Consider the following 27,771-nt stretch of genomic DNA (forward strand, 5'->3'; position numbering starts at 1 on the left):
ACACCCAACAATGCTGCTTGGGGTAGACCCTCTCCCATTGTTCCAACGTCACCAAACTGCCAATGACTTTTGTGCAACGATTGGCAATGAATTTTCTCCGCACCTGGCCAGAGCTCAGAACAGATTCAAATTTGATTTGGAGAAGTTTCTTGGTGGATGCAAACTACTGCCTGACTGGTCTGCATATCTCACCATTCATGAAGGTTTAGGAAGGGATCTTTTTGTTTTGGTTTGGTTTTGAGGGGAGAGGAGGAAAAAGGCTGTAGTATTCTCAATTCCCTCCTAGTAAAGACGTCTTTCTTACAAGGGGCAGTGAGAGGAATGGACAAAAATCCCATCAGACTGGATAAGCTTCCTTATAAGAAGATCACACTCTGAAGTTTTGGAGAGTCAAGTTCTCATCAGAGCCTGGGACATCTCTTTGGCTCACCTGCCAGTGTGGAAAGCACATGGGCTTTGAAGTTAGGTCTGGGTTCTAAGCTCAATTCTGCCCCCTACAGGTGAATCACCTTGGGTAGGTTTCTTCACTTCCCCATGGAGTACACAGGGATAGCCATACTGACCTCATGGGGAGGTTGTTAGATCAGAAAAGACAGCAGCACTTAGCTTACCGTCTGGTACACAGTGGAAGTGCAATAGATGGCAACTGTTGTGGTTATTATTATTATTTATTACTGTTGGTTGCACCTGTAAAGCCTCCAGTGGGGAAAATGTTTTCAGCGTGCTGCCTTTCTCCGAATCCCCCACTCCGACACCCATGAGAAGGCTGCAGGATGTTTTCATGTCACCTGACACAGACCCATTACGGCTGCTAGTGAAATCAGATTGGTCTTTAGGTGTCAAGTCCAATTTCTTCACAGATTCAAGGGGTAAAATATGATCAGGAGAAATCTCCAGCTGCTGGCAGGAACCTTTTCCCTGATATAAATGCCATCAGCCTGGCCGAATGCATTCAGAACCAGCAGCTTCCAATTAGCGTCGGGCAGAGCTCAGAGTGCTTCCTTTTTGGAAGCTGAAAAGTAATCATAGTTATCATTCTAAATTGCCACCTTGTCCATTGATTTCCACATTATCATAGCACGAGGGGGCTTGGCAAGAACTTAGGTTAAGAACCATCATTGCTACTGTGTATTGTTAGCTATTTTCCCTTTCATTAAAATAGGGACCACGTGTGTTGTTGGCAAAAGGAAACCTTAACAAAAGAACTGCCTTTTTTTGTTGTTTTTTTTTGTCTTTTTGCTATTTCTTGGGCCGCTCCCACGGCATATGGAGATTCCCAGGCTAGGGGTTGAATCGGAGCCGTAGCCACCAGCCTACACCAGAGCCACAGCAACGCGGGATCTGAGCCGAGTCTGCAACCTGCACCACAGCTCATGGCAATGCCGGATCGTCAACCCACTGAGCAAGGGCAGGGACCGAACCCGCAACCTCATGGTTCCTAGTCGGATTCGTTAACCACTGCGCCACGATGGGAACTCCTGAACTGCCTTTGATGTGGTTCCATCTGATGGCCCATCTTTGTTATTTCTCAGCCCTTTCCGATTTTTTTGGTGGCCTCATCTTGTAAGTATATGACGCTAATGTTTTCGCCTTTTTGGACACAACTGCCAAGCCTGACTTAGGACAAACAGAACCATCTACGTTTTCATATGTCCCACAACGACATTTTTCGATGGTTTTGTTGAATTGAGGCATAATGGCTGTGCATTGTGGCATCTTCTTGCCCATCACTGGAAGAACCATCCCAGTTGTTTAAGTTTTTCTCTCTGAAACCCAGATCTTTTCGTGGATCTCAAGTCTGGCCTCCAGCTAGAGGGGCCTGGTCGTTCTTTAAACAGAGAATCACCCTTCAACAGAAGTGAAGCTTCTCTGAGCACCCAGAGCATACTCGTAGAAGAATTTAAGAGAGTAGACGGAAAAGAAGATGTAGTCTCAGAACGGTCAGGGAAAGAGATACAAATAGCGGAAGCCAATGAAAAGGAGAAAGTATTTTTATCATAATGATAGCATTTTTCCAGTAATTTGATGTGTGAAGCACCATTCAAAGCACTCTGATTAATAACTGATAACACGTATTGGGTGTTTACAAGGTGCCAGGACTGTGTTAAGCTTTTTACACGAATTATCATTCCTTCCTCATTGCAGCCCTCTTCCTGCCGCATTCTATGGCTGAGGGATCCAAGGCTCAGAGTGATGGCCACTGGCCAAGGTCATTCAGCTGGTGGGTGCCACGCCCCTCTGGGATGACGGAAAATCCAGGGACACAGTCCTTGTCTGGAATCAGGAAGGATGGGCCAATGAGGTATTTTTTAATTTCATCCTTGACTTCCTCATCGACCCATTGGTTTTTTTAGTAGCATGTTGTTTAGTCTCCATGTGGTTAGTTTTTTCTCATTTCTTTTCCTGTGGTTGATTTCTAGTTTCAGGCCCTTGTGGTCAGAAAAGATACTTGAAATAATTTCTATACTCTTAAATTTGTTGAGGTTAGCTTTGTGCCCCAGTATGTGATCAATCCTTGAGAATGTTCCATGTGCACTTGAGAAGAATGTATATTCTGATTTTTGTGGATGTAATGTCCTGAAAGTGTCGATTAAGTCTAACTTTTCTATTGTGTCACTTAGGATCATGCTGCCTTACTGATGTTCTGTCTAGAGGATCTGTCCATTGATGGGGGAGATGAGCCAATAAAACTGAAGTCAGTGTGGATCGGTGTAGAATGGATACCGGCAACTCTTCCCAAGGGACAGCTACCTTAAGAGACAGGTATATATGCAGTAAGATTAGATGTTTTCCAAATCTCAGTGAGAAGATCCCTTCTTCCCCATAAAGGAGAAGTATCAATTTAATGAGCAATTAGTTAGGAAAACTGTAAGTGTGGAAACGGTAACATGACTGTCATGGGAAAGTATTTTCAGGTCATAGATTTGCAAGGCTCAGTGAGCATTCTTCTCTTTCTGAAAAAGGGATATCTGTACCCTACTCAGATGGGAGCATGGCCATCTGATGGGAGTGTCAGCAGCCCCAGAGTTGCTGACACTCTTCTGGAAGGCAGTGCTACTTGAACATACCCAGCAAAGTCCCCTGATGGCAGAGGCAAACCCCTATTCCTGAGGTCTGGGCATTGCCCCAAAGCTGTTTTTTTTTTGTTTTTTGTTTTTTGTTTTTCAGTTTTTTTTGTTTTTTTTTGTTTTTTTTTTTTTGCTTTTTAGGGCCACACCTGTGCCACACAGAAGATCCCAAGTTAGGGGTCGAATCGGAGCTGCAGCTGCCAGCTTAGGCCACAGCCACAGCCATGCAGGATCAGGCTGCATCTGTGACCTACACCACAGCTCATGGCAATCCTGGATCTTTAACCCACTAAGTAAGACCAGAGATTACCTGCATCCTCCTGGATACTAGTTGAGTTTGTAACCCACTGAGCCACGACGGGAACTCCCAAGTCTTCTATTTTAAATTGAACAGAATTTTACATTATATTCCACCCCATCTCGGAAAATGGCATGCAAAAGAGATGTCCTACGTTCACCCTCACTCCTTTTTTTTGGTCTTTTTGCCTTTTTCTTGGGCTGCTCCCGTGACATATGGAGGTTCCCAGGCTAGGGGTCTAATCGGAGCTGTAGGCACTGGCCTACACCACAGCCACAGCCGCATCTTCGACCTATACCACAGCTCACAGCAACGCCAGATCCTTAACCCACTGAGCGAGGCCAGGGATTGAACCCGAAACCTCATGGTTCCTAGTTGGGTTCATCAACCACTGCGACACGACGGGAACTCCCCACCCTCACTCCTTTATCGACTATGTTCTCTGGGTTTGCATATCACAGACTGAGAAAAACGATTCCATACCAACCAGTTCTCTTTCTAATGTCTTCCTTTCCCCAAACTGGCTTTTACTTAATGAAAGACCATGTTGATTGGCAAACAAGTATTCCGGCCCACCTGGTCATCCAGCTTCTCACTGCAGGTTTGGAAGTTAATAGTCTTACTAGTAAAGCAGGTGATGTGAGTTTAGTCAGGGTGCTCTGACCACCCTGGAGTGAATGGACAAAACAGAAATTCTGCACCTGCCGACCTAAGGCCCTGGCAATGGTGATGATCCCACCCAAGCTCAGGTGCCCCTGCCCCAGAGGCTCAGTTTGAAATAAACTCTGGTCTTTGCTGCTAAAGCTTCCTCAACAGGGAAAGATGGGGCCAGAGACTGACATTCAAAGAGATGGCACCAGTGGTAACAAACCCGACTAGTATTCACGAGGATGCGAGTTTGATCCCTGGCCTCACTCAGTGGGTTAAGGATCCAGCATTGCCATGAACTGTGATGTAGGTCGAAGAAGCGGCTTGGATCGCATATTGCTGTGGCTGTGGCCTAGGTCAGTGGCTACAGCTCTGATTCGACCCCTAGCCTGGGAACCTCCATATGCTGCAGGCATGGCTCTAAAAAGCAAAAAAACCCAAAAAACAATAACAAACAAACAAAACCAAAGAGAGGTCACTGACAGAGAGAGCCTGAGGGGATTAGGAGCCGTGCTAAGGGTAGACATTCCACAGACCTAGTGGAGGGGGGGAATCAGGAGCAAAGAACAATAAGGAAATTCACACTAGTGTGGAGACTAGGTGGTGACGTGGCATAACAGCAGTTTCTTATTAAGTGCCAGCGTAGGGTGGGCTTTGGGGGAGGCCTGAAGTTATCTCAGGGCTCCACAAATCCACAGGTGTCCCAGATAGTCTACGGCAAAGGAAAGAAATAATATGGATGGAGCAAGAATGTGACAGCACAAGGCAGGTTAAGAACATGGGCTCTGGGAGTTCCTGTCGTGGCTCAGTGGTTAACTAATCTGACTAGGAACCATGAGGTTGCGGGTTTGATCCCTGGCCTCGCTCAGTGGGTTAAGGATCCGGCATTGATCACCACAGCCGTGAGCTGTGGTGTAGGTTGCAGATGAGGCTTGGATCCCGCGTTGCTGTGGCTCTGGTGTAGGCTGGTGGCTACAGCTCCGATGAGACCCCTAGCCTGGGAACCTCCATATGCCGAGGGAGCAGCCCTAAAACAGGGAAAAAAAAAAAAAAAGAACATGGGCTCTGTTGCCAGACGATCTGGCCTTGAGTCCTGGGTCTACCCCCTTCCTCCCCTTCCTGGCTGTGTGACTTGCACAAGCTGGGTAACCCCAGTTTCCTCATCTGTAAAACAGGAATGAAACTAATACCTGTGTGTACTAAGGTGTGTAACAAGGACTAAATAAATGGGTTAACATACACTTGACACTTAGATCAGTACCTAGTAAAAGTGAAACACTCAATAAAGGTTAATTTTTTAGTAGGGAATTACATATCACAACAACAACTTATAAAGCTCTATTCATGAGTAACCCCTTGGAATATGGCATGAAATATTACAACGGTGGGATATACACAGACACAAAGCAGTGTCTATTATGTTCTGTGGCTTATAAAACAACGTCTGCCTTTTAAAAAAGATACCTATAGATGCCAAGACGATGAACTAATTAAATGCAAACTAATTAAAATGGTTGTTTAAATCACGGAAGCTTTTAGTCACTGGGTGCTTTCTCAGACACTGACGTGCAGTTACCACTTATGAGATAATCACGACTGCAACCTCTGCAGCATTTGCTGTGTGCCTGGCCTTCTTCTAGTACCTCATGTATATCAACTCGGTTCATCCTTACAACAACCCTAGGGATTTGGTTCTTTTTTTTTTTTTTCTAATTTGTTTCACTGGTAGCGTATTTGAGTAACGTCAAGGTACAAAGCCAGTGAGGGGTCGAGCTGGGATTCAAAGTGAAGCCACCCACCTCCAGGGCCTCTGCTGGGAACCCCAGGGCTACACGGCCCCCTAACATGGGGCTTTGCAATGCACTGTGACATATAAACCAGGTTCTTGAACTTGGGCTTGTACAAAAGCATCAGTGCCTAAAGAATGAGGTCAGGCCTTGGAGGGAGGGATAGAAAAGATGCACCCTAAAATGCATCATGCTTGGATATAAAGACCTGCTGTGCGCCTGTGCCCACAGGACTAAAAGGCTGGGGCTTGGATCACGGCAAGAGGATGGGATGAGATCCCGGCAAGGTTCATCTCCAAATCCTAAGGTGGCTCGTCACTAAAGTCCCCGCTCTGAGACCCCTGTTGGAACACCCCTGGCAAGAAAGCTGGAGGGTCGTCTGACTTACCGGCCGGGGCAGACTGTACTGGTACATTTCCGGGCGGTAGGTGGGCACCCACTGCACCCCAGCCCTGGGCCGCGTCATGGTCCCCGGAGCGCTGGTCACCACCTCGGAGTAGGGCAGGTGCTGGGCGGAGCCGTAGGCCTCCTGGTGCCGGCTCTGGCCCGCGTGGCCCGCAGATGCCAGGCTGAAGGCCTCCTCCAGCAGCATATGCATCTGCTGCCGGACCTCGTCGATGGAGGGCTGCGAGCTCAGCGTGGACGTCTCCGAGTGGCCTTTCACCTGCCTCGGCCGGGCATAGCCCCGGGGCTCGTTCACTCTGTCAATGTTGGTTTCCTCTATGATTTCAGGCTCAGTCTGTGGGACCAAACAAATGCCCAGTGATTAGTTAATGAACCTGCCTTCCATTACTGGTGTCTGCCATTTACTCAAAAATCTTCCCTTTGGACCAGTGACTTTGGGCATTCGTGCTCATTGATATTTTACCCTAGGCGCCCTCTCCAGGAATTCACACTACAGGGCTAGTCCACAGGCACTGTAGCAGGGAGGCCACGCTGCAGCCCTCTGCAGCTTAAGGAGCACACCAGGCTTTGCTCATTAGCATGAGGATGAGTAAGGGCTTTCCACTGAAAACATGAATGGCATCTCAAACCTTTCAGAGACATTCGCTACCCTATGCCTTTTAGGAAGAAGAATCTAGAACATCTTGGAGTCCACACCCCAAGGGCTGGTGTTGTAGACCACAGACTAATTCTAAATGGTCCTGTGCCCAGCCATTTAGGGAATGGCTGCTTGCCTGATGCCAGTTAGCAGAGCGTAACGAAATCAGACCTCAAAGGGTGGGGCCCCTGCGTCAGAAGCTCAGCAGCCAGGTCCCAGCAATCGGTGCCTTAGCAAGCCCTCTAGGAGATTCTGATGCCTGCTCAAGTTTGAGACCCCCTGATCTAGACTCTTCTCCTGCCTTCCTCCAGTGGCCCTTCCATTCAGGGAGGAGCTGCAGTACCTAAGTGGGCAGAGAGATGGGTTTGCATCTGCCTCCAGAGCAGGCTGCCTGGACCGCCTTATGTTTGCCTGCTAACGAATGCTTACGTAGTAGGTCTGCGCATGTGGCAGATTTGGGTCTGAGATTTGCTTTTGTGATTATACAATAGCAAGGTCTTGGGAGAGTCCACGTCCCCTTCAGGTATGGCTGTGGCCACCACCGTCTGCTAAAAGAACTTGAGGGTCCTGTATGAATAAACTGGCACAGATCAGATTGCCACAATGCTCTCCAACCACGACACAGGTAACAATGGCCACTTTAGAAAAGTTAGAAAATACAGATAAGCAAGATGGGGGAAAAAAAACGAATTAACATTATTTCTTACTCCATTCCCAAACTTATCTGTGTGTCCATTGTTCTCCCATGCACGCATGCCTATTTGAAAAGACTTATCTGTTTATATCCTGGTTCTAGGTGTTCATTGCTATTTTACATAGAGTGAATATTTTCCTACCTGGGTTTCACAACTTAAATGCCGTGTGACCTGGAGCAATGTCTTCGCTTAGTTTGCTCCCCAAAGTGGAACATGAGATGTATGCTTACATACAGATCATCTATTTTGGAAAAGAATTCCTGGGGAACAGGGGCCTAGAATGAGTAAACTAGGGAAGGAAGAAAAGCCAGTCGAGGGTGGGGTACTAAATAAATGATTGCTCTGGGCCACGGAGGCTGAATTCTGCTGGGGACCATCTGGGGAAGTATGCAGAATGTGCTTCAGGATTGCACAACAGGGTTCTGTCCTCCAGTTCTCTTCCCCCGTGAGTCCAGGGTTGCTCCAGAGACTGTCCTTGCACTGTGATATCTGTGCAGGGGTCAGGTGAGGGGGACGCGGCCCCACAGGTGTCCCATGGAATAGGGCAGAGAAGCCTCAGGGCAAAACTCAGAGATGATAAAGCTGACATGGTCAAGCTGCTGCCGTGCAGGGCAGATGCTGCAGCAACGGCCAGACTGAAAAGGTACGTTGAGGAGTTCCCGTCGTGGTGCAGTGGTTAACGAATCCCACTAGGAACCATGAGGTTGTGGGTTCAATTCCTGGCCTTGCTCAGTGAGTTAAGGATCCGGTGTTGCCATGAGCTGTGGTGTTGGTCGCAGACGCAGCTCGGATCCCGCGTTGCTGTGGCTCTGGCGTAGGCTGGCAGCTACAGCTCCGATTCGACCCCTAGCCCGGGAACCTCCATATGCCGTGGGAGCGGCCCAAGAAATGGCAAAAAGACAACAACAACAACAAAAACAAAAAAAAAGGTACATTGAGACGATAAGAGACAGGACAGAGAAGATATTCTAGGTGAGACACACTCTGCAGCACCACTGCCTCTTACAGTTCCCTGCCGATGCTGGTTGCTACCCACACGCTGCCCTTCCTCCTGGCATCCCCCGTCTCCCTGAAAAATAAGGGGCATCTAGAGCTAAACTAGTCCCAGGTAAAGATCAGTGGCCCTGAGGTAGGTTATTTTTCCCACCTCTGAGCTGTGCTATGCCTTTCCAGTCATCCTGGTGGATCTATCATTATGTGAATTTGTAGTTCCACCTTCAGCAGGGCAAAAATATACCTCTTAGCAACAACTTCCTACTCTCCTGTTCTCCCAGGAGCCCTGGGGTGGGGCTGTACTGGGTTCAGGAGGTTCTCTGAGTAAGCTGGGGTGGAGACTATCATTGGAGGGGAGGTGGAGACACTTTCTCCAAGCTCCCACTGCAGCTACCCCAAAACACCCCAATGGAAATCAACCTCTGCTTCCCCCAACTGCTTCCATTTTCTCTGGGGTGGGGGGCGGGCTTCCTTTTTAAAAATTTGTTTACAGCTGCATCCTCGGCATTTGGAAATTCCCAGGCCAGGGATCAAATCTGAACCCCAGCTGTGAGCTGCACCACAAATGCAGCGAGGCCAGATCCTAACAAACTGCACCGGGCCAGGGATCAAACCCACGATGCCACAGAGACACTGCCAGATCCTTGACCCACTGCACCACAGCGAGAACTCCTGGGGGGTTCCCTTTAACTGGAGGGACCAGAGTCAGAACATACTATGACCGCAACAGGTTTGCGATAGAGAACTCCTGTTTTCCCACTGTTTTCACATGGTTTTTTCAGTCGCCTGACGTCTAGAGATGGAAACAAGACGCGCTCTCCGATTCCCTGGGCTTCCCTCTCGTCACACTTGATTTGCTTATTGAATCTCGAGCAAGTGTGGATGCTCTCTGAGCCCACTCCACTTGTCCCTCGTGAGCTGAGCACAAGACACTGGGCATTTGATAAAGCTCTGTGAAATCGAACCAAAATAAAAAATTCTGTCCAGCTGCCTATGGAGCAGAATTTGAGAGAAAGGGCCCTTAAGATAAAGGGCCAAGATTCCCGAACAAATTTCCTCCAATGCTACAAAGCTGCATGGCTACAAGCAAGTCACATGAACTCCCTACGCATCAGGCTCCTCATCTGAAAACAGAGTGTTAACTATGGTCTGGGGGAGTTCCCGTCGTGGCTCAGTGGTTAAGGAATCCGACTAGGAACCATGATGTTGCCGGTTCGATCCCTGGCCTTGCTCAGTGGGTTGAGGATCCAGTGTTGCCGTGAGTTGTGGTGTAGGTTGCAGACGCGGCTCGGATCCCGCGTTGCTGTGGCTCTGGCGTAGGCCAGTGGCTTACAGCTCCAATTAGACCCCTAGCCTGGGAACCTCCATATGCCGCAGGAGCGGCCCAAGAAATGGCAAAAAGACAAAAAAAAAAAAAAAAAAAAAAAAAAAAAAGACATCAAGGCATTAAAGATCCAATATATTGCCCATAATTGGTGGAGCTGGGATTTGAACCCAGAGTGTCTGATTCCAGCACCCAAGCTCTTACCCACCGCATATACAAACAGTTCCATTACCATACCACAGATACGGAGGGACAAAAAGACTTCTGTGACTAGGAGGACAGACTATAAAGTAATAGTTGAGATACTCTGTGTCACTGATTACTCTAAGGATGGAAAGATAGAGCGCTTAGAAGAGTGTTGGCACCTAGGCCAACGCTATCTGCCTCCTCCCACAGACAGGTGGCTCCTTTAAGGCTGGGTGGGTGTCTTAGTGATGGATCCACAGCCCTCAGTTGAGGGCCAAGCCCAAAGCTGAAACTAGTAATTGCCTGTTAAGAAGAACCGAACATAGCCAAGTTACTTGAGGACCTGTGACATGCCAGCCCAGTCCTGGGCTTTCCACTCGTCACCTCACCAATCCCCGAGGGCCGTACAGTTGTGCCCATTTTTGCAGATAAGGCGTATGTGTCAAGTGGCTTAACCTGCTCCAAGCCCTTCTCCTTGGACATTTTCAAAAATACCTTTTGCTTTTATTTGACAAAAAGGGGGAGACAGGAGCAAAGACAAACCTCCCAGTGTTGGCTGATGGTTGGCTTGGGTACAAAAGTCAGTGACGTATCTGGGACAGAGAATATATTTTTAAACCTCCTTAACTTGGAGTTTACCATACTTGCTTCTCCAACCTCAGGCTCTTGAAAAGCACTGGGGAGCTATTGAAAAAAAAACAAAACAAAAACAAAAAAATCAATCAAGATAGACTTCAGTAAAAACTCTAAAAAAGTAATCAGGGAATGTCTGTTCATGGTAGAAAATTAGAAAGTACAGATAAGCAAAGGGAAGAAAATTAAAATCCATTCTAATCCTACACCAGAAATAGCTAATGTTAACATTTTGACCTTCGTGCACGTCCTTCCAGATGTTTTCTATGCATATGAAATAGGAAAAAGATGATGATTCCTGGTGCTTTGCCAACATTCTCCCCCTTATTCCCTGACTCCATCCATCACCCTACCCCAGGCAGCTACAAAGAATGTTGGTTTGGTCCAAGTCAGTTTCTCTCCTCTTGTCTCCCAAGGAAAGCCCACGCTTGCTGCAAGATTCTCTGGCTTTTGAGATGGAGAAGAGGAAGTAGGGGAGGACAAGGAGGCAGAAGGGGAGTGGGGAGCAGGGTTTTTTAGTGGGATTTTGGAGCCCCTCGTGGCTCAGCGGTTAATGAATCTGACTAGGAACCATGAGGTTGCAGGTTCGGTCCCTGGCCTCGCTCAGTGGGTTAAGGATCTGGCGTTGCCGTGAGCTGTGGTGTAGGCTGCAAAAGCAGCTTGGATCCTGCGTTGCTGTGGCTGTGGCCCTTTTCTAGGGCCACTCCCTCGGCATATGGAGGTTCCCAGGCTAGGGGTCTAATCAAAGCTACAGCTGCTGGCCTATACCAGAGCCACAGCAACGCGGGATCCAAGCCGAGTCTACAACCTACACCACAGCTCACGGCAATGCTGGACCCTTAACCCACTGAGCAAGGCCAGGGATCGAAGCCACAACCTCATAGTTCCTAGTCAGATTCATTAATCACTGAGCCATAATGGGAACTCCGAAAATGTCCCATTTTAGACAAATCCTCATATATATGGTTTTACATACATGTAATGGAATTATATATATTTTGAAACCTTTTTTATACAACAATATTGCAAATAAACCTGTCAATAAATAGATGTATTTATTGGGAATAACTTTAAAAATTTCACAGTATTCTGTGCTATGTGGAGTTTTCAACTCTATCCACTATTTTAGATGATTTACTAATATTTTACTATGGAAACAAAGCTGAATTGTATATACTTGTGATTAAAATTTTGCATATAGCCATGAATGTAGCCTTACACTAAATTCCTAGAAGTAGAATTACTGAGCTAGAGGATATGCATTTAAGATTGTGGACACCTGGAGTTCCGTCATGGCACAGTGGAAATGAATCTGACTAGGAACCATGAGGTTGTGGGTGGGTTAAGGATCCGGCGTTGCTGTGAGCTGTGGTATAGGTTGCAGAAGCAGCTCGGATCCTGAGTTGCTGTGGCTCTGGCGTAGGCTGGCAGCTATAGCTCTGATTGGACCCCTAGCCTGGGAACCTCCATATCCTGCGGGTGCAGCCCTAAAAAGCTAAAAAAAAAAAAAAAAGAAAAAAAAAAGAAACGAGAGACATAAATCCCCAATAAATGCATAAAGAAGTGCTCAACATCATTAGTAACTAGGAAAAGTATATCATTTCCCAGTCACCAGAGAGGCTAAAATTAAAAAGATTAATCACAAATGTTGGTGAAGCTGAGGAGTAGAATTAGAACTGCAAACGTTGTAAATCAATTATAATAAAACAATTAAAAAAAAACAATTAAAACTGTGCCAGTGGGTGGGTAAACAGTATACCTTGTTTGTAAACCTATCTGTAGTTTCTGAAAAAGTAAAACATACATATATTATGACCCAGAAACTCCACTCCTACCTATTTATCCAAGATAAATAAAAACATACTGTCTTAGTTTGTTCAGGCTGCTGGAATAAAGTAACACAAACTGGGTGGCTTATAAACGATAGAAATTTGTTTCTCACAGTTCTGGAGGCTGGAAGTCCAAGGTGCCAGCGTGGTGGTGGGTGAGGGCCCTCTTTCAGGCTTTACTGTGTCTTCACACAGAGGAAGGGGTGGTGTGTGTGTGGGGTGGCGCTGTGGGGTCTCATCTATCAGGGCACTAACCCTATTCCTGGATTCCACGCTCATGACCTTGATAGCCTCTCAAAGGTCCTCCCTCCTAATACCAACACATCGGGGGTTAGGATCTCAACATCTGAATTTTAGGGAGACACACACCTTTAGGTTACAGCACAAATGTTCACAAAATACATAGGTGAAAATGCTGTGTTTTTGTTTTTGTTTTTTGGGTTTTTTTTTGCTTCTTAGGGAGGCACTCACGGTTCCATGTCTATCTCGTTCCTGGGCTAGGGGCTGAATTGGAGCTACAGCTGCTGGTCTACGCCACGGCCACAACAATGTGGGATCCAAGCCACATTTGCGACCTACACCACAGCTCACAGCAATGCTGGATCCTTAACCCACTGAGCGAGGCCAGGGATCGAACCTGCAACCTCATGGTTACTAGAAGGATTCATTGCCTCTGCACCACGATGGGAACTCCAGGTGAAAATGTTTATACAAGTTTTTTCTTCTGGTAACTCCAAACTGGAAATAACCCAATGTCCTATAATAGGGTGATATGTAAACAAATGGTGATATATTTATACCAAGAAATAGTATTTTGTAATGAAAAATAAACTATGGATACATGCAAAAACATAGAGAAATTCTGAGCAAAAGAAGTCACACCAAAAAGAGTACATAGTGAATTATTTCTTTTATCTGAAGTTCAAGAACAGGTAAAACTATGATGGTGGGTATCAGAAAAGTGATTGTCAATGCGGAGGCTAGTAAAAACTGACCCCAAGGAAAAATGAGGCAACTTTCTTTTTTTTTTTTTGTCTTTTTGCCTTTTCTTGAGCCGCTTCCGCGGCATGTGGAGGTTCCCAGGCTAGGGTTCTAATCGAAGCTGTAGTTGCTGGCCTACACCAGAGCCACAGCAACTTGGGATCCGAGCCACGTCTGCGACCTACACCACAGCTCATGGCAATGTCGGATCCTTAACCCACTGAGCGAGGCCAGGGATTGAACCCGAAACCTCATGGTTCCTAGTCAGATTCGTTAACCACTGTGCCACAACGGGAACTCCGAGGCAACTTTCTCGAAGTGATGAAAATGTTCTAAATGTGACTGGACTGGTGGTTAAAAAGGTGTATACATTTGTCAAAGTTCATTTAAGTTTATACTAAAGACCTTTTTAAAAATATATATATTTTTTATTTTTTTGTTTTCTTAGGGCTGCACCCACGGAATATGGAGATTCTGAGGCTAGGGGTTGAATTGGAGCTGTAGCAGCTGGCCTACACCACAGCCACAGCAATGCCCTGTCTGTGAGCCCTGCAATGCCGGATCCTTAACCCACTGAGCGAGGCCAGGGATCGAATCTGCACCCTTATGGATACTAGTCAGATTCATTTCCGCTGAGCCACGATGGGAACGCCGACACTAAAGACCTTTATACTTTATCATATACACATTTTTGCCTTAATAAAACAACACAGGTTGGGTATCATAGCCAGATGGCATGGGAGCACCTGAGGAGGTGACATACATGGAGAGACCTCAAGAAGAGGTGGCCATGTGAAGATCATAGAGAAGCTTATGAAGGGTCCTGGGTGGGAAAGAGCTTAGCGTATTCGAGGAAGAGAAAAGGAAACTGCTACAGGCTGATGTGTGCCCCTCTCCCCCAACCATCCCACATATTCCTACGCTGAAGTCTTAGCCCCCAACACCTTAGAAAGCAACTGTATTTGGAGATGGAGTCTTTACAGAGATAAGCTAAAATGAGGTCATTAGAGTGGGCCCTAATTGGAGTTCCCGTTGTGGCTCAGTGGTTAATGAATCTGACTAGGCACCATGAGGTTGTGGGTTCGATCCCTGGCCTGGCCTCGCTCGGTGGGTCAAGGATCTGGCGTTGCCGTGAGCTGTGGTGTAGGTCGCAGACGCAGCTTGGATCCCGCGTTGCTGTGGCCGTGGTGGTAGGCTAGCGGCTACAGCTCTGATTCGACCCCTAGCCTGAGAACCTCCATGTGCTACAGGAGCAGCCCTAGAAAAGGCAAAAAGACAGGAAAAAAAAAAAAAAAAGAGTGGGCCCTAATTCAATATGCCTGGTGTCCTTCCAGGAAGAGCAGATGTGAATACAGACATGTAAAGAGGGAAGATGGCCAATTGGAAGCCAAGGAGAGAGGCTGGAACAGATCCTTCCCTCTCAGCCCTCGGAAGGAAGCAACCCTGCCTGCGCCTTGATCTTAGGCTTCTAGGCTCCAGAACTGGGAGAAGATAAATGTCCATTGTTTAAAGTCATCAGGTCTGTGGTACTTGGCAATGGCAGCCCTGGCTCGCTGATACATGGCGGGAGCTCCGACGGTCAGGAGATGGGGCTGGAGAGGCAGGCAGGGCCCAGATCAGGTAGGATCTCGACGGCCATGGCAAGAAGGCTGGACTGCTTTCAAAGGGCCATGGGAAACTTGAAATCTAGGCAGGGGAGAAATGTGATTGGAATTTGTGGGAGGTCGGCTCAAAGATGGCAGGGGCTTGGGTTAGGGTGGCTGCGGACAAAGACGATGTAGATGAGTTCAAGATGCACTTTTTTGTTGTCATTTTCGGGCTACACCCGCGGCACAAGGAAATTCCTGGGCTAGGGGTCAAATTGAAGCTGTAGCTGCTGGCCTACACCACAGCCACAGCAATGCCAGATTCGAGCCATGTCTTCGACCTACACCAGAGCTCACGGCAACGCCGGATCCTTGACCCACTGGGCGAGGCCAGGGATCCAACCTGTAACCTCATGGATACTAGTCAGGTTCATAACCATTGAACCACAACGGTAACTCCAAGATGCATTTTGGAAGAGGGTTGATAGGACTTGCCGCTGATAGATGAGATGCGGGGATGCAAGGAAGGAGTCAGAGCTGAGACCCTTTAACAAGAAAGGGCATCTCACTAGGTGGTCTCCTGGATGTTCTCTGAGCTCCTCAAGCAGCGTTTTCCTCTGGGCCCTTCTACTTGCTGTTCCTTCTGCCAAAATACTTTTCCTCCAGCGATCAGCTGGCTTCCTCACTTCAGGTTTCTATTCAAACGTCACTTCGCCAGAGAGCCCTACTTTGGCCATCTAAGTAGAGCACCTCCTGTTATTGTGTATTTTCTATATTTTTTATGTTGTTCTATATTCTATATTCAATATTCCATCACCTTGCCCTGCTTTCTGTCCTGCCATAGCCTTTCTGACATTGTGCTTTACGTCTATGTGTTTACATGTTTATTATCTGTTCCCTTTGCTGGACCATAAGTGCCACAAAGGCCAAGATCTTGTCATGTGTCCTACTGTACCCCAGAATGGCAAAGAGTAGAACTTAAGTAATTATTGAATGAATGAATGGAGATTAATCTTAAAAGAAGCCTGGAGAATTTCTGCTCAAAAATCTTTAACATTAAAAGACATTTCCAAAGGTCTAAAATGAATTAGATGGTCTTATCTAAAATGGAATTAAAGAGGAGGGGTGAAGCACTCTTAAAGCCATTTATGCTAGAATTTCTTGGCAGTCCTATTATGGCTTAGTGGTGACAAACCTGACTAGCATCCATGAGGATGCAGGCTTGATCCCTGGCTCCACTTAGTGGGTTAAGGATCCGGCATTGCCATGAGCTGTGGTGTAGGTTGCAGATGTGGCTAGAATCTGGCATTGCTGTGGCTGTGGTGTAGGCTGGCAGCTGCAGCTCTGATTCAACCCCTAGCCTGGGAACTTCCATATGCTATGGGTACAGCCCTAAACATAAAATAAAATAAAAATAATAATAATAAATAGGATTTCTTGAGTTACAAGCCCAAAAGTAGATAGATATCTTACAAGACCATACTTTCCAGGACACACAAGTGCGGGCAACAGCACTTTGCCCCACCCACACCCTTCATTTATGAAGCACAAAAATATGAAGGTTTTCTCCAAAAGTTGCCCCCAGGCCTTAATTTTCAGTTCAGCACCAGTCACGGCTCTATCTAGCAAGGAGAACAGATTCTGAACAAAATTCTGCAGCTGCACAGCAAGAGAGCCCCAAGACCACGTGGCGGCTTCAGCAAGAAACATTTCTGGACCATCTGGCCAGAGGAATTGATCTGGTTCCATGTCCATCTTGTTCTCCACCAACAAGGTCCCCTGGGCCACAGGAAACAAGGCTGCTTCTCTCCGTTCAGTGTCTGCTTTGGCTCGGACAGCCCCACTGCAAGTGGTGCTTGTCACTGATGAATCAGAGACATATTTCCAAAGCCACTTTTAGAAACCAAAGTTTAGGAAGTTTCCACTTTCCCTCGTGGGAGAAGAGGCGTCACGGCACAGGGGCCGGCAGCAGCTTCTTCCTGAGCCTATGTTTCAAAAGCTTCTCTGACAACAAAGGGAGACTGATGCCCCGAAGAATGGGGGGCGGGTGTGGGGGGGATGTTAAAATAATGGTTTAGGATGTCTCTTCTGCAGCCGGTGTACAAGTGGAAGTTTTTTAAAAAAATCTCAGCAACACTTCAAATTTCACTTGGATTTCCTTCCAAAGGATGACCCACAGTCACTTCCAAGCTATAGGGATGTGCAAACAGCTATTTCTGTTTCAAGTGAGTAGAAAAGACATTATAGGCTCAGAGAGGTCCAAAGAAAGAAGGACATCCTTTTTCTTTCTAATCTTCCCCTAGGAGTGACCCACAATTACACTGAGACTATGGCGATGGACAATCAAGGGGAAAAGAAGGTGTCCAGTGTCCTCGGGGCCGAGGGACAGTCTCGGCATTACACACGGCTCCCAGAGCAAACCATCTTCACCCTGAAGCAGCATCTCTGGCACCGGCTCCATCCTCCTGTCTTTCTCTGCCAAGACCAGCCACCCTCCACAGAGCAGTGGAAACTCCATTACAGAGCAAGTCCCGTTTACCGAGCTATAACCGCTGGCTATCCTGTGTTTGGCAACGTGGGCTCTTAGAGGTCACCTTTGGAACTGGGGCTTATGTCGGGACAATGGGGGCAAAGGTCTCAGGCATCCTTTGAGGAATGCAACCCTCTCTTTAGCGAGAACAATTCTGATCTCCAGTGTGTGAGTTTTCCCAACACATCCAACCCTTCGATACCAGCCGGTTGTCCACAATTCAACTCAATTCTCACACTCACTACCTAGAGATGGCAGCAGATTCCAAGGTTAAGAGCTCGGTCCTGCCCTCATCCCCACCCTGCCACCACTTCAGACTCCAGTCCCCAGTCTAGGGAGTCATCTGGGCTTCTGACCCATCAGCTATAGACTGGAGGTTCCAACAAGCCCTCTCTTGAGGTTCAATTAATTTCCATAGAGCAGCTCAGAGAACTCAGAGAAATATTTTCTAGATCGCTGATTTATTATTCCAAGATATAAATCAGGAACAGCCAGATGCAAGAGATGCAGAGAGTGAGTTATGGGAAAGGGCAAGGAGTTTCCACGCTCTCCGAGAGGGCATGCTCCCTGAATCGCCATGTGGTCACCAACCCGGAGGCGTTCCAAACCCAGTCCCTTTAGGTTCTTCTGGAGGCTTCCCTACATAGGCACGATGGATTAGATCACTGGCCAGCGGCAACTGAATTCCATCTTCAGCCCCTCTCCCCTCCCTGGAGGTGGGGTGGGGGTGGGACTGAAAGTGCCAACCCTTAGTCCCACAGTGGTCTCCACTGGCAACCAGCAGCCCTCATCCTCAGGGCTCACCAGGGCACCATGTTTACATAAGGATGTTGAATGCTCCCATCACTCAGGAAAGCCCAGGGGGTTTTAGAGCTCTGTGCCAACAACAGGGACTAAGACCAAATAATATACTTCTTATTATAAATCACAGCATCGCGGTGTGTGACAAAATTCATAGAAGTCCTGAGATGTCTAAAATGCCGGAACGGAAAAGAAACAGAAAAAAGAGTAGCCCTCTCTTGGAGTTTCCGCTGTGACGCGGTGGGTGAATGATACGGCTTGTCTCCGTGGCATTGCTGGTTCAATCCTGGCCCAGCATTGCCACAGGATCACGGCTGTGGCATGGGTGACAAATGCAGCTCGGATTCAATCCCTGGCCTGGGAACTTTCAGATGCTGCCAGTGTGGCCGAGAAAATGAAACAAACAAAAAGCTGGTATCCCTGTGTCCCTCATGGAAGCTGTCAGCCACAGCCACGAGAGCTGGTGTTCACTGGGCATCGTCTAGGTGCTTTACCTGCATTGACTCATTTATTAATTTCACAACAACCCTATAAGGCAAGCACAACTCGTATGCTCCTTTTCCACATATAGAAACTAGAGCAGATGGGCTAAGTAATTAGCCCAGCTTCCCACTGTCAGTGTGTAGCCAAGCTGGACGTGAACCCAGCCTAGCCCCAGAGGCCACAAGCATAACTACCACATGGTACTGCTTGTGGACGCTGAGCGCAATCTATGAGCCAGAGTCAATTAATGACAGATACCTTTTAAAAAGGAATCGACTTGAAAGTAAAACACAGGAATGGCTTTCTCTAATGCGAAGTTATTTTTCTTTTCTTTTTCTTTTTTTTTTTTTTTGTCTTTTTAGGGCTGCACCCATTGGCATATGGAGGTTCCCAGGCTAGGGGTCAATCAGAGTTGCAGCTGAGGCCTGTGCCACAGGCACAGCAACATAGGATCTAGGCTGCATCTGTGACCTACACACAGCTCATGGCAACTCCAGATCCTTAACCCACTGAGTGAGGACGGGGACTGAACCTGCATCCTCACAGAGACAAAGTCAGGACCTTAACCTGATGAGCCGCAACAGGGACTCCAGCGAGTATCAATCTTAAGAGCTGAGGGGTTAAGAATCTGGTATTGTCACTGTTTCACTGCTGGTGTGGATATGATCCCTGGCCCAGGAACTTTCAGAGCAAAATAGGATTTTCCCACCATCAACTCAGATCTGCTCTTCCTCCATCAACCCCTGGGAAAGTCAACAGGGAGTTTCCATTGTGGCTCAGCAGTTAATGAGCCTGACTAAGATCCATGAGGATGTGGGTTTGATCCCTAGCCTCGATCAGTGGGTTAAGGATCCAGCATTGCCATGAGCTGTGGTATAGGTCACAGATGCGGCTTGGATTTGGCATTGCTGTGGCTGTGGTGTAGGCCGGCAGCTGAAGCTTCGATGAGACCCCTAGCCTGGGAACCTCCATATGCCATGGGTGCAGGCCTAAAAAACAAACAAACAAAAAAAAACAAAACAAAAAAAAAGAAGAGAAAAGCTAAACAGACACAAAATCCCTCTCTGTCTCTCTATCTGTCTCCAAGACACAAGCTGGAACTGTAGCCAGGACTGCCCAAGCCCATGGGAAGAAGTGGTCAAGGGCTTATCACCATGCTGATCTCTCCCTTTATGGACAGCCAGCCAAAGAGGTGTCTGTCCCACAGCTGAGACAGGAGGGACACATGACACAGAGAACTTTCGCTGGTTTAGCTTCTTGAAAAGTGCCACCACCAATGTTCCTCACGTAGCAGGTACCGAGATGGCCTCAGCATCCATCCGCTTCTCTCCCTGGGTCCCAGGCAGGGGGTCTGGGGGAACTAAGCCTGCTCCAGCTCTTTTGGGGAGGTCTGAGCTGGGTTAAATCAATCAGTATAATTGCCTTCCTCCCCCCACCTCATTGCCATAGTGATTAACACTGAGGTGGGGCTGGGGTGGGCACTTGCTCTATGGTGGCTCATTTAGAGTAAAACCCATAAACTTCATTTCATGGCTGGGAAAAGGACATATTCTCTCTTGCATTGGCCAACACAGTAGGTAGACATGAGGCCTGAGGCTGCTGCAGCCCTTTCCTGCCAGAGAGGACCAACCTGTGGCTGAAGCCCATGCCTGAAGGAGGACAGAGCTGCATAATGCAAAGGAAGGGAACGAGAGCATCAATCGGGCCAGACCCAGATTTACTGAACCTAATACATGCCCTGAATTCGTAAAGACAGTTGAGCTGGGCTGGGCTTTCTGTTATTTCAGCCAAAGCATCCTAACCTATAACCACCATTTAGACTGAATTTCACGTGGTTAACATACATTTGTCTACAGTGTGGATGAGCCAGTCAGATCAATTGCTTTTATGTCCCAGAGTTAAATCTGCCCCATGGAGTTCCCGTTGTGGTGCAGTGGTTGACGAATCTGACTAGGAACCATGAGGTTGCGGGTTCGATCCCTGGCCTCGCTCAGTGGGTTGAAGGATCCGGCGTCGCCGTGAGCTGTGGTGTGGGTTGCAGATGCAGCTCGGATCTGGCGTTGCTGCAGCTCTGGCATAGACCGGCGGCTACAGCTCCGATTAGACCCTTAGCCTGGGAATCTCCATAAGCCGAGAGAGTGGCCCTAGAAAAGGCAAAAAGACAAAAAGACCAAAAAAAAAAAAAAAAAAAAAAAAATCTGCCCCATGTTTTCAAGTCTCAGCTTCAGAGCCCCTTCTGGTTGACACTTGTTTGTTCATTTACTCAGCAAATAGAGACACCACATCGAATATGCGCTGGTTCCTATTCTGAGGCTCTCAGGATGAATAAAACATGATTCCTGCCCTTGAGGAGTCAAATGGGGGAAGGAATACAAATAAAGGCACAGAGGGAGGACCAGGAGTTAGGGCTGTGATTGGGGTGAGTTCTGGGTGCTGCTGGAAGACCAAGGTCGGCATCGAAACAGATGTGGCGTCGAGGAAGAGAGTCTCAGGGAGATAATGTTTAACCAAGGCCCGAAAGCCTTGTCTGAATAGGCGGTTCTCCACTGGGAACAGGTCTGCCCCCAAGGGGACACGTGGCAATGTCAGGAGGCATTTTTGGCTGTTACAGCTGGGAGGTACTCCTGGCAGCTGGAGGTTGGAGTCCAGCTGTGCTGCTAAACATCCTGCGATGCCTGAGTCTGCCCTCCACACAAAGAATTACCCAGCCCCAAATATCAACCATGCGGAGGCTGAGAAACCTAGGCCTTCAAGAAAGCTGGAGGGAAGGACTATTCTGAGCACAGGGATGAACACATGCAAAGACGCAGAGATGTGAAGCCACAGGGCAGGTCTGGGAGGGGTGGGTAGGAGCCTGGGGTGGATGGAGGAGCAGCAGCGAGCTTCAGCCAGAAGGCTCGCCCGGGCCGGCCTGAGCAGAGGAGCCTTGAGCGGGGAAAAGTTTTGAGGTTGAGTCTTATCCCCAAGCCCTGAGGAGCTACTAAAGGATTTTAAACAAGGGTGTTGCATGTTTTAGAAGGATGCTTCTGGCAGACTGGGACAGACAGAAGCAGACCCTAGGGAAGACTCCCTGCTCCCATCCAAGTTCACTGACACAATTTGTTGCATTTGTGTGTCTCCACCACTGGTTGGCAAAAGCACCTAGTTAACCTACTACCTAAGCAAGCACTAGTTAACCCACTAACTATGCGAGCACTAGTTAACCCACCTTTCTCTTGTCCCTAGAGCCTCACGCAGGTAGCACAGGGGAATCACACCTAGGGCTTAGATGCTAATATCACCAGAGAAGGTAAAACATACAATTAAACCTTTGGCAATTCCTTAAATCGTCCACCTAGTAGTAGAGCGTGCATGGCCTGTGAATATAATCTTACAGATCACCTGTAATGCACAGTATGAACAGAAGGTAGGCAAAAGCTATTTGGGGGGAAATTTTTAAGGTTTTTTTTTTCCTTTGTCTTTCAGGGTCTATATTGTTGAATTTGCATGTTAAATGCACATATGATTCAGTGGTTCCACTGCACCTGAGAGACGTTTTCCAGAGGAAAACAGAGCTAGCAACTGCCCAGGGGAGCTCTCCTTTGCCTCCTGGCCTCTGCTCCTGAAGTGATTAAGGGGCCACACATGGGCCAAGGAGCCAGCAGCGTTGGGACAAACTGGTGCGAGGCGAACGGTGCTGTGCTGCTCAGGACCACAGCACTTCTTCCCGAGCTGCTGGGCGTGCTGCCAGCCCTCAGCTGACAACCAGGACTCAGGGACTCGCCCTCACTCTCCCTGAGCATTCGTGGGACCTGGCAGTGCCAACTCTCTCGCTGGGAATTATCCTTGGCCAAAGAGAGATGCCTCACCCAAGGGCACTCAGGGACGGGTCAGTCCTAGAGGGCAAGAGCCCAGATGCTTCTTGAAAACTCGGGGCAACTCTTCAGGGCCATAGGAGCTACAGAGCTCCCTGTGGGGTCAGCTGAGGCCTTGTAGTTCCTGCACCACAGCCCAGCCTTTACCTCTGTCCAGGGCTGCTTCCTTTCCTCTCCTGACAGGTGTCCACACCGGGAGCAGGCCGGGGACCCTGGCCTGAAATAAGTGGCTGCCTGGGTCAGAGGCGAGGAGGCCTCCGAGTCCAGGCGAGGCAGGACGGGAAGGTGGGTGCCGAGAGCAAGAGCAGGCAGCGTCCAGAGCCCAGGGAACCCGAGGGCATGGGCAGGCAGATGGCCCTCGAGGGCTCACTAAGGGAAGGAAGGTTAACTGTCTTCTGCCCAGTGGGAAACTGCCTGGCTCCAAATGGGGTCACTAGTCCTACAACCTGGTCTGCTGCCCCCAAACCTGCCAGCAAGCATCCACCTCTGCTCCCCACTTGCCAAGAGGTCTCCATCTTTGTGGGGTTAACAGGTATCTCTGTGGGCCGGTGAGGTCTGGACGCCCCCCAAAAGGCTCCTTTTGCCACCCAACACCTCCACCTCTGCCTCCAGTCTCAACCAGAGAGTCTCATTTCCTACTACCAGATACTCCCCTCGGATTAAAAGTCCCTGTTAAAACACAATGTCCTATAAATTAACTTGGGATAACACAGCAAGCCAGGGTTGTTAACAGCTTAAACTAGCTGGCAGAGGCAGGATAAAGAAAGGAATGGCTGAGACATAAGGAAGGCAGGTCTAGGTGGGATGGGGAGAGCATGGAGGTGGGAGCAGGGCCAATACTCTGCAGCTGGTTCAGAGGGCACAGCAGGTTGCTTCCGAGGGGAAGGACAAACTCCCCAAATCAGACCATGTGCCTCCCAGTGAAACCAAAAGTGGATTGCACCCTTAACTGGGCACCTCATGCACGGCCGGGGCACCCCTGGGCTTTGTTTTGGTCTCAATCATGTCAAGGCCATAAGATGCTGGGGGAGGAGAGGCGTGAGCAGGAGAGACCCCCATGAATCACAGGATGTACAGGTTTACAGAGAAGGCCCCAGGCTTGCTCTAAGCTGTCGCAGGCAGTCAGGGGCCTTCCAGATCATATTTCATTCCCCTGCAAATGGAAGCCATCAAAGCAACTGTTCTGATCCCTTGGCCTCCTTCCAGTAACCATTGTTCACATGGAACAAAGGGAGCTGGCTTCACTGTCTGTCCGGAGAGGCCAGCAAGATAAACACCCATCACACCCAAAAGAGCGAGCCCAGGCCTGCAGCCCGGCTGGGGACTGTGCTCTGAGCCGTGCTTCCACCTTCCCCTGTGCTCGACTTTTCCTCCACCAGTTCTCCCAGCTGCTTCCCCAAGGCGGCTCTGCCTGGTCCGTCTCTACCTCGCTTTGACCCGGTGCCACGGTGGGGATGGTGGGCCAGGTGCTGTCAGTGCGATGCACTAGCGTGCGCTCTGGATGGAGGCAGTGAGGCAGGGCCTGTCTTTCTGCTCCTTGGCCAGCCCGGGCAGCCCGCTTCCCTGCTTTCTGGCTTGGGACCCAGACAGCCCCTCCCCACCTCCCCAGGGCCGGCCCTGCTGTTTTGTTCTCAGTCTTTCCTGGAAGGCTCCTCCAGCCCCCTGATTATTTATACAAAAAGTTCCTCCCAGACTTTTTTTTTGGTCTGTTCAGAATGGCTTGATGTTTTCTGCAGCTGAACCTTTCTTGACATAGTGTCACTTTCTGGAGGCTTACACAGTTTCTTCTGTTGTAAAATCACTGGAGTGGGCTCACCTTTCAAAACATTTCCCCCAAGATTGTGACAGTGCTTGCGATGGCCACCGCAGAGCCTTCGACGTCACCTCTTCTGAGATGCCGCAAGATCACTCATCCTTCTTAACGCTTTCAAACTCACTGTCCACATTTTAGGGTCTGAGCCGGACCATCTGCCCTGAATGCTGCCTGAGTGTGGATCTCAGACAGGTTGCTGAAGAGAAACTGAGGGAAGTAGCTTGTAAAGCTCCCTACTCAGCATTCACTTTCAATATTATAACTCAACCATTTCGGAGTCGCTCTCATAGCCACACAGCTGACCCTATTCCTGCCATAGGTTTTTTTTGTTTTTGTTTTTTTTTTTTTTTGGTTTGTTTTTTCCAGGCCACGCTGAGGCTTATAGAAGTTCCTGGGCCAGGGAGCGAACCCCGGCCATAGCATCGACAACACCAGATCCTTAACCGCTAGGCCACCAGGAAACTCCCCTGCCATAGCGTTTCAGTTTTGTTTTTGTTTTTTTTCCTTTTTAGGGCCGTACCTGCAGCACATGGAGAGTCCCAGCCTAGGAGTCGAATCAGAGCTACAGCTGCCGGGCTATGCCACAGCCACAGCAACGTCAGATCCGAGCTGCATCTGCCACCTACACCACAGCTCACCGCAACGCCAGATCCTTAACCCACTGAGGAGGCCAGGGATCGAACTTGCAATCTCATGATGCCTAGTCAGATTCGTTTCCACTGCGCCACGATGGGAACTCTGGTTTTTGAACTCCAAATACAAATCAAGGTTGAGGAAGTGTGTTTTTATTTCTGGGGAATGATTTGATTACTACCTGCCTTTTAGAATCAAAGGCCGATTCATCATCCACGCCCAGGGGTTAACAAGTTGGCTGATAGAGGAAAAGTCCATTGGGTCTTTATTCTGCCTGAGAATTGGCAGGTAGGGCATCTTCTTTCCCTTTCTTTCCCCACTGCTTCATTATTTTCTATGACTTGCACTTGGAAAACAACATTTAAAAAATCATTTGAAATAGTTCTTTTTGTTTTGAAATACTAGACTGACATCTTTTCTACTCACGTAACGCACTGGAAGGAAAGAATTTCAGAGTGTCGTTTAATGACATGGTCTGGCTTTGTCGGGATCAGGCTTGGACATCTTTCTAAAATCATGTTTCCTTCTAAAATGGGTGTCCCCTCCTAGAAAATTACTACCCCAGTGAGCCCTAGGTACTGCCAGGAACCTGTGGCATCACTTAGCTGTTAGGGGGGCCGAGTGGTTGAGATTTATTGCTGCAGAAACGCAAGGATTCCTAAACCCCTTAGTAGGAAGAGTCTCTTCTCATTCCTCCTGCTCTGTGGAAACATTTTGACACAATCCAGGCTGCCATCAGTCCTGGGGCTAAGCCTTGCCCAGGGAGAATGTGTGTGTTTGCTGATTTGTTTTATTCCTTTATTTTTACATGGAGGTGTTTCCTCTGGGACTCTAAAGCAGGTAACCTCTGAAAAATTCACACTTACATCAATTTCCCTGGGCTTTTGTTTCTACCATGTCCCTCTGGGTGTTCCCAAATCTGGCAGAAATGACTGGAAATGTTGGCCTGGCTTCCAGATCCCCAGACTCAGTAGGAAGCATGACATGTTTCCACCCGAATGACCTGTTCGCTGCTGAGCTAATAATAAGTTCTTTTGCCAGGAGTGCCTTGGCACTTTGGGAAAATCAAGATTCAGAAAATGAACACATGCATTGTTTAAAACTATGACTTTTCTCCTTTATCTGTTGGTCCTTTTTTTTTTTTTCCCCCTTCCTTGTGTGAGTTCTCCATGCAAGAATTCTTGTGAGACTTAACCTTATACAGAGGACATAACGTTATATTACATGAAGACACATGTATAGTGGGGTGGGGGCCCACGGAAGCCGTACTGAATGGTGATTCAGGAGATGGGCCCTAGACTCAGGAAAACAAATTATGTAACTGCTCAGAGCCTCAGTTACCTCATCTAGACAATGGACATAAAGAGAGTAGCTACCTGACTGGTGACTGCAAATTCAATCAGATGATACACATAAAAAGACGAGACTGGGGCCTGGACTGGAGAATGCAGTCAGCAAATGACATCATATATTTTCATGTGATTAAAAGGCACAGGAGGAGATAGAGGAAGCGATTTGATTCTTAGCATCAATAGTCTCAATTCTTTTTTTGTGTGTGTGTGTCTTTTTTTTGTCTTTTTGCCTTTTCTAGGGCCGCTCCCACAGCATATGGAGGTTCCCAGGCTAGGGGTCGAATTGGAGCTGTAGCCACCGGCCTACACCAGAGCCACAGCAATGTGGGATCCGAGCTGCATCTGCAACCTACACCACAGCTCACGGCAATGCCGGGTCCTTAACCCACTGAGCAAGGCCAGGGATCAAACCCACAACCTCATGGTTCCTAGTTGGATTTGTTAACCACTGCGCCACGACAGGAACTCCAACAGTCTCAATTCTTAAACTGTTCCCTCGATGATCATTTTCTCTTAAGGAAACATACTTGCTGATGTTTTTGTGATCACAAGCACAAAGAACTGTATATTCATATTTAAAAAAAAAAAACTATCAGAATGACATGGGCTTCCCCTAAAGTAATCTGTAATTAGATTATTTACACGTTTGTGAAGGGTGAGCAACTTCCTCTAGAAAAGTCATCTCTCAGAGTTCCCCCTGTGGTGCCGTGGGTTAAGAATCCGACTTAGCAGATTGGTTTGCGGCTTGGGTCATTGCAGAGGTGTGGGTTTGATTCCTGGCCCAGCACAGTGGGTTCAAGGATGAGCGTTGCCCCAACTGTGGTGTAGGTCATGGCTACCACTCTGATTCAATCCCTGGCTCTGAGAACTTCCGCGTGCCACGGGTACAGTCATGAAAAACAAATAAATAAAATCCTCTCTCTCCCTCTGCTGTTCTGACACAACATTCCAAAAGTATTCAGCAAGTCACTGCACAGTAGTTCAAAAAACCTGCAGTGCTCTCTTTGCAAGCCTAACAGAGAAACCTCTGGTCTATTTCCTCAAAGTGTAAAAATATCTGTGTCTAGAATTTCACGAGAAATCTATTAATATAAATCCTGAAATAAATTAAGAATCCTAACATACCTCAGCAGACTATTCCCAAGCAGAAGAAAAAGTTCCCCATGGGAGTTCCTGTTGTGGTTCAGCGAGTTAAGAACCCGCCTAGGATCCATGAGGATGTGGATTCGATCCCT

At 48.0% G+C, this 27,771-nt stretch overlaps 1 protein-coding gene across 3 annotated transcripts in view; it reads right to left on the minus strand.

Moving 5' to 3' along the window:
- Positions 1–27,771, minus strand: part of KIAA1549L (KIAA1549 like) — a 129,196-nt gene that overhangs the window by 20,115 nt on the left and 81,310 nt on the right. For 2 of the 3 annotated variants that reach the window (XM_021083199.1, XM_013994444.2), the window contains exon 16: positions 6,190–6,540. In XM_021083199.1, coding sequence (XP_020938858.1) covers positions 6,190–6,540 — 351 coding nt within the window. Of the gene's footprint in view, positions 1–6,189; positions 6,541–9,976; positions 10,726–27,771 lie in introns of those variants that run through there. The other variant, XM_021083200.1, reaches the window with a different exon arrangement.

Source organism: Sus scrofa, chromosome 2, assembly GCF_000003025.6.
Source record: "Sus scrofa isolate TJ Tabasco breed Duroc chromosome 2, Sscrofa11.1, whole genome shotgun sequence".
Lineage (NCBI taxonomy): Eukaryota > Metazoa > Chordata > Mammalia > Artiodactyla > Suidae > Sus > Sus scrofa.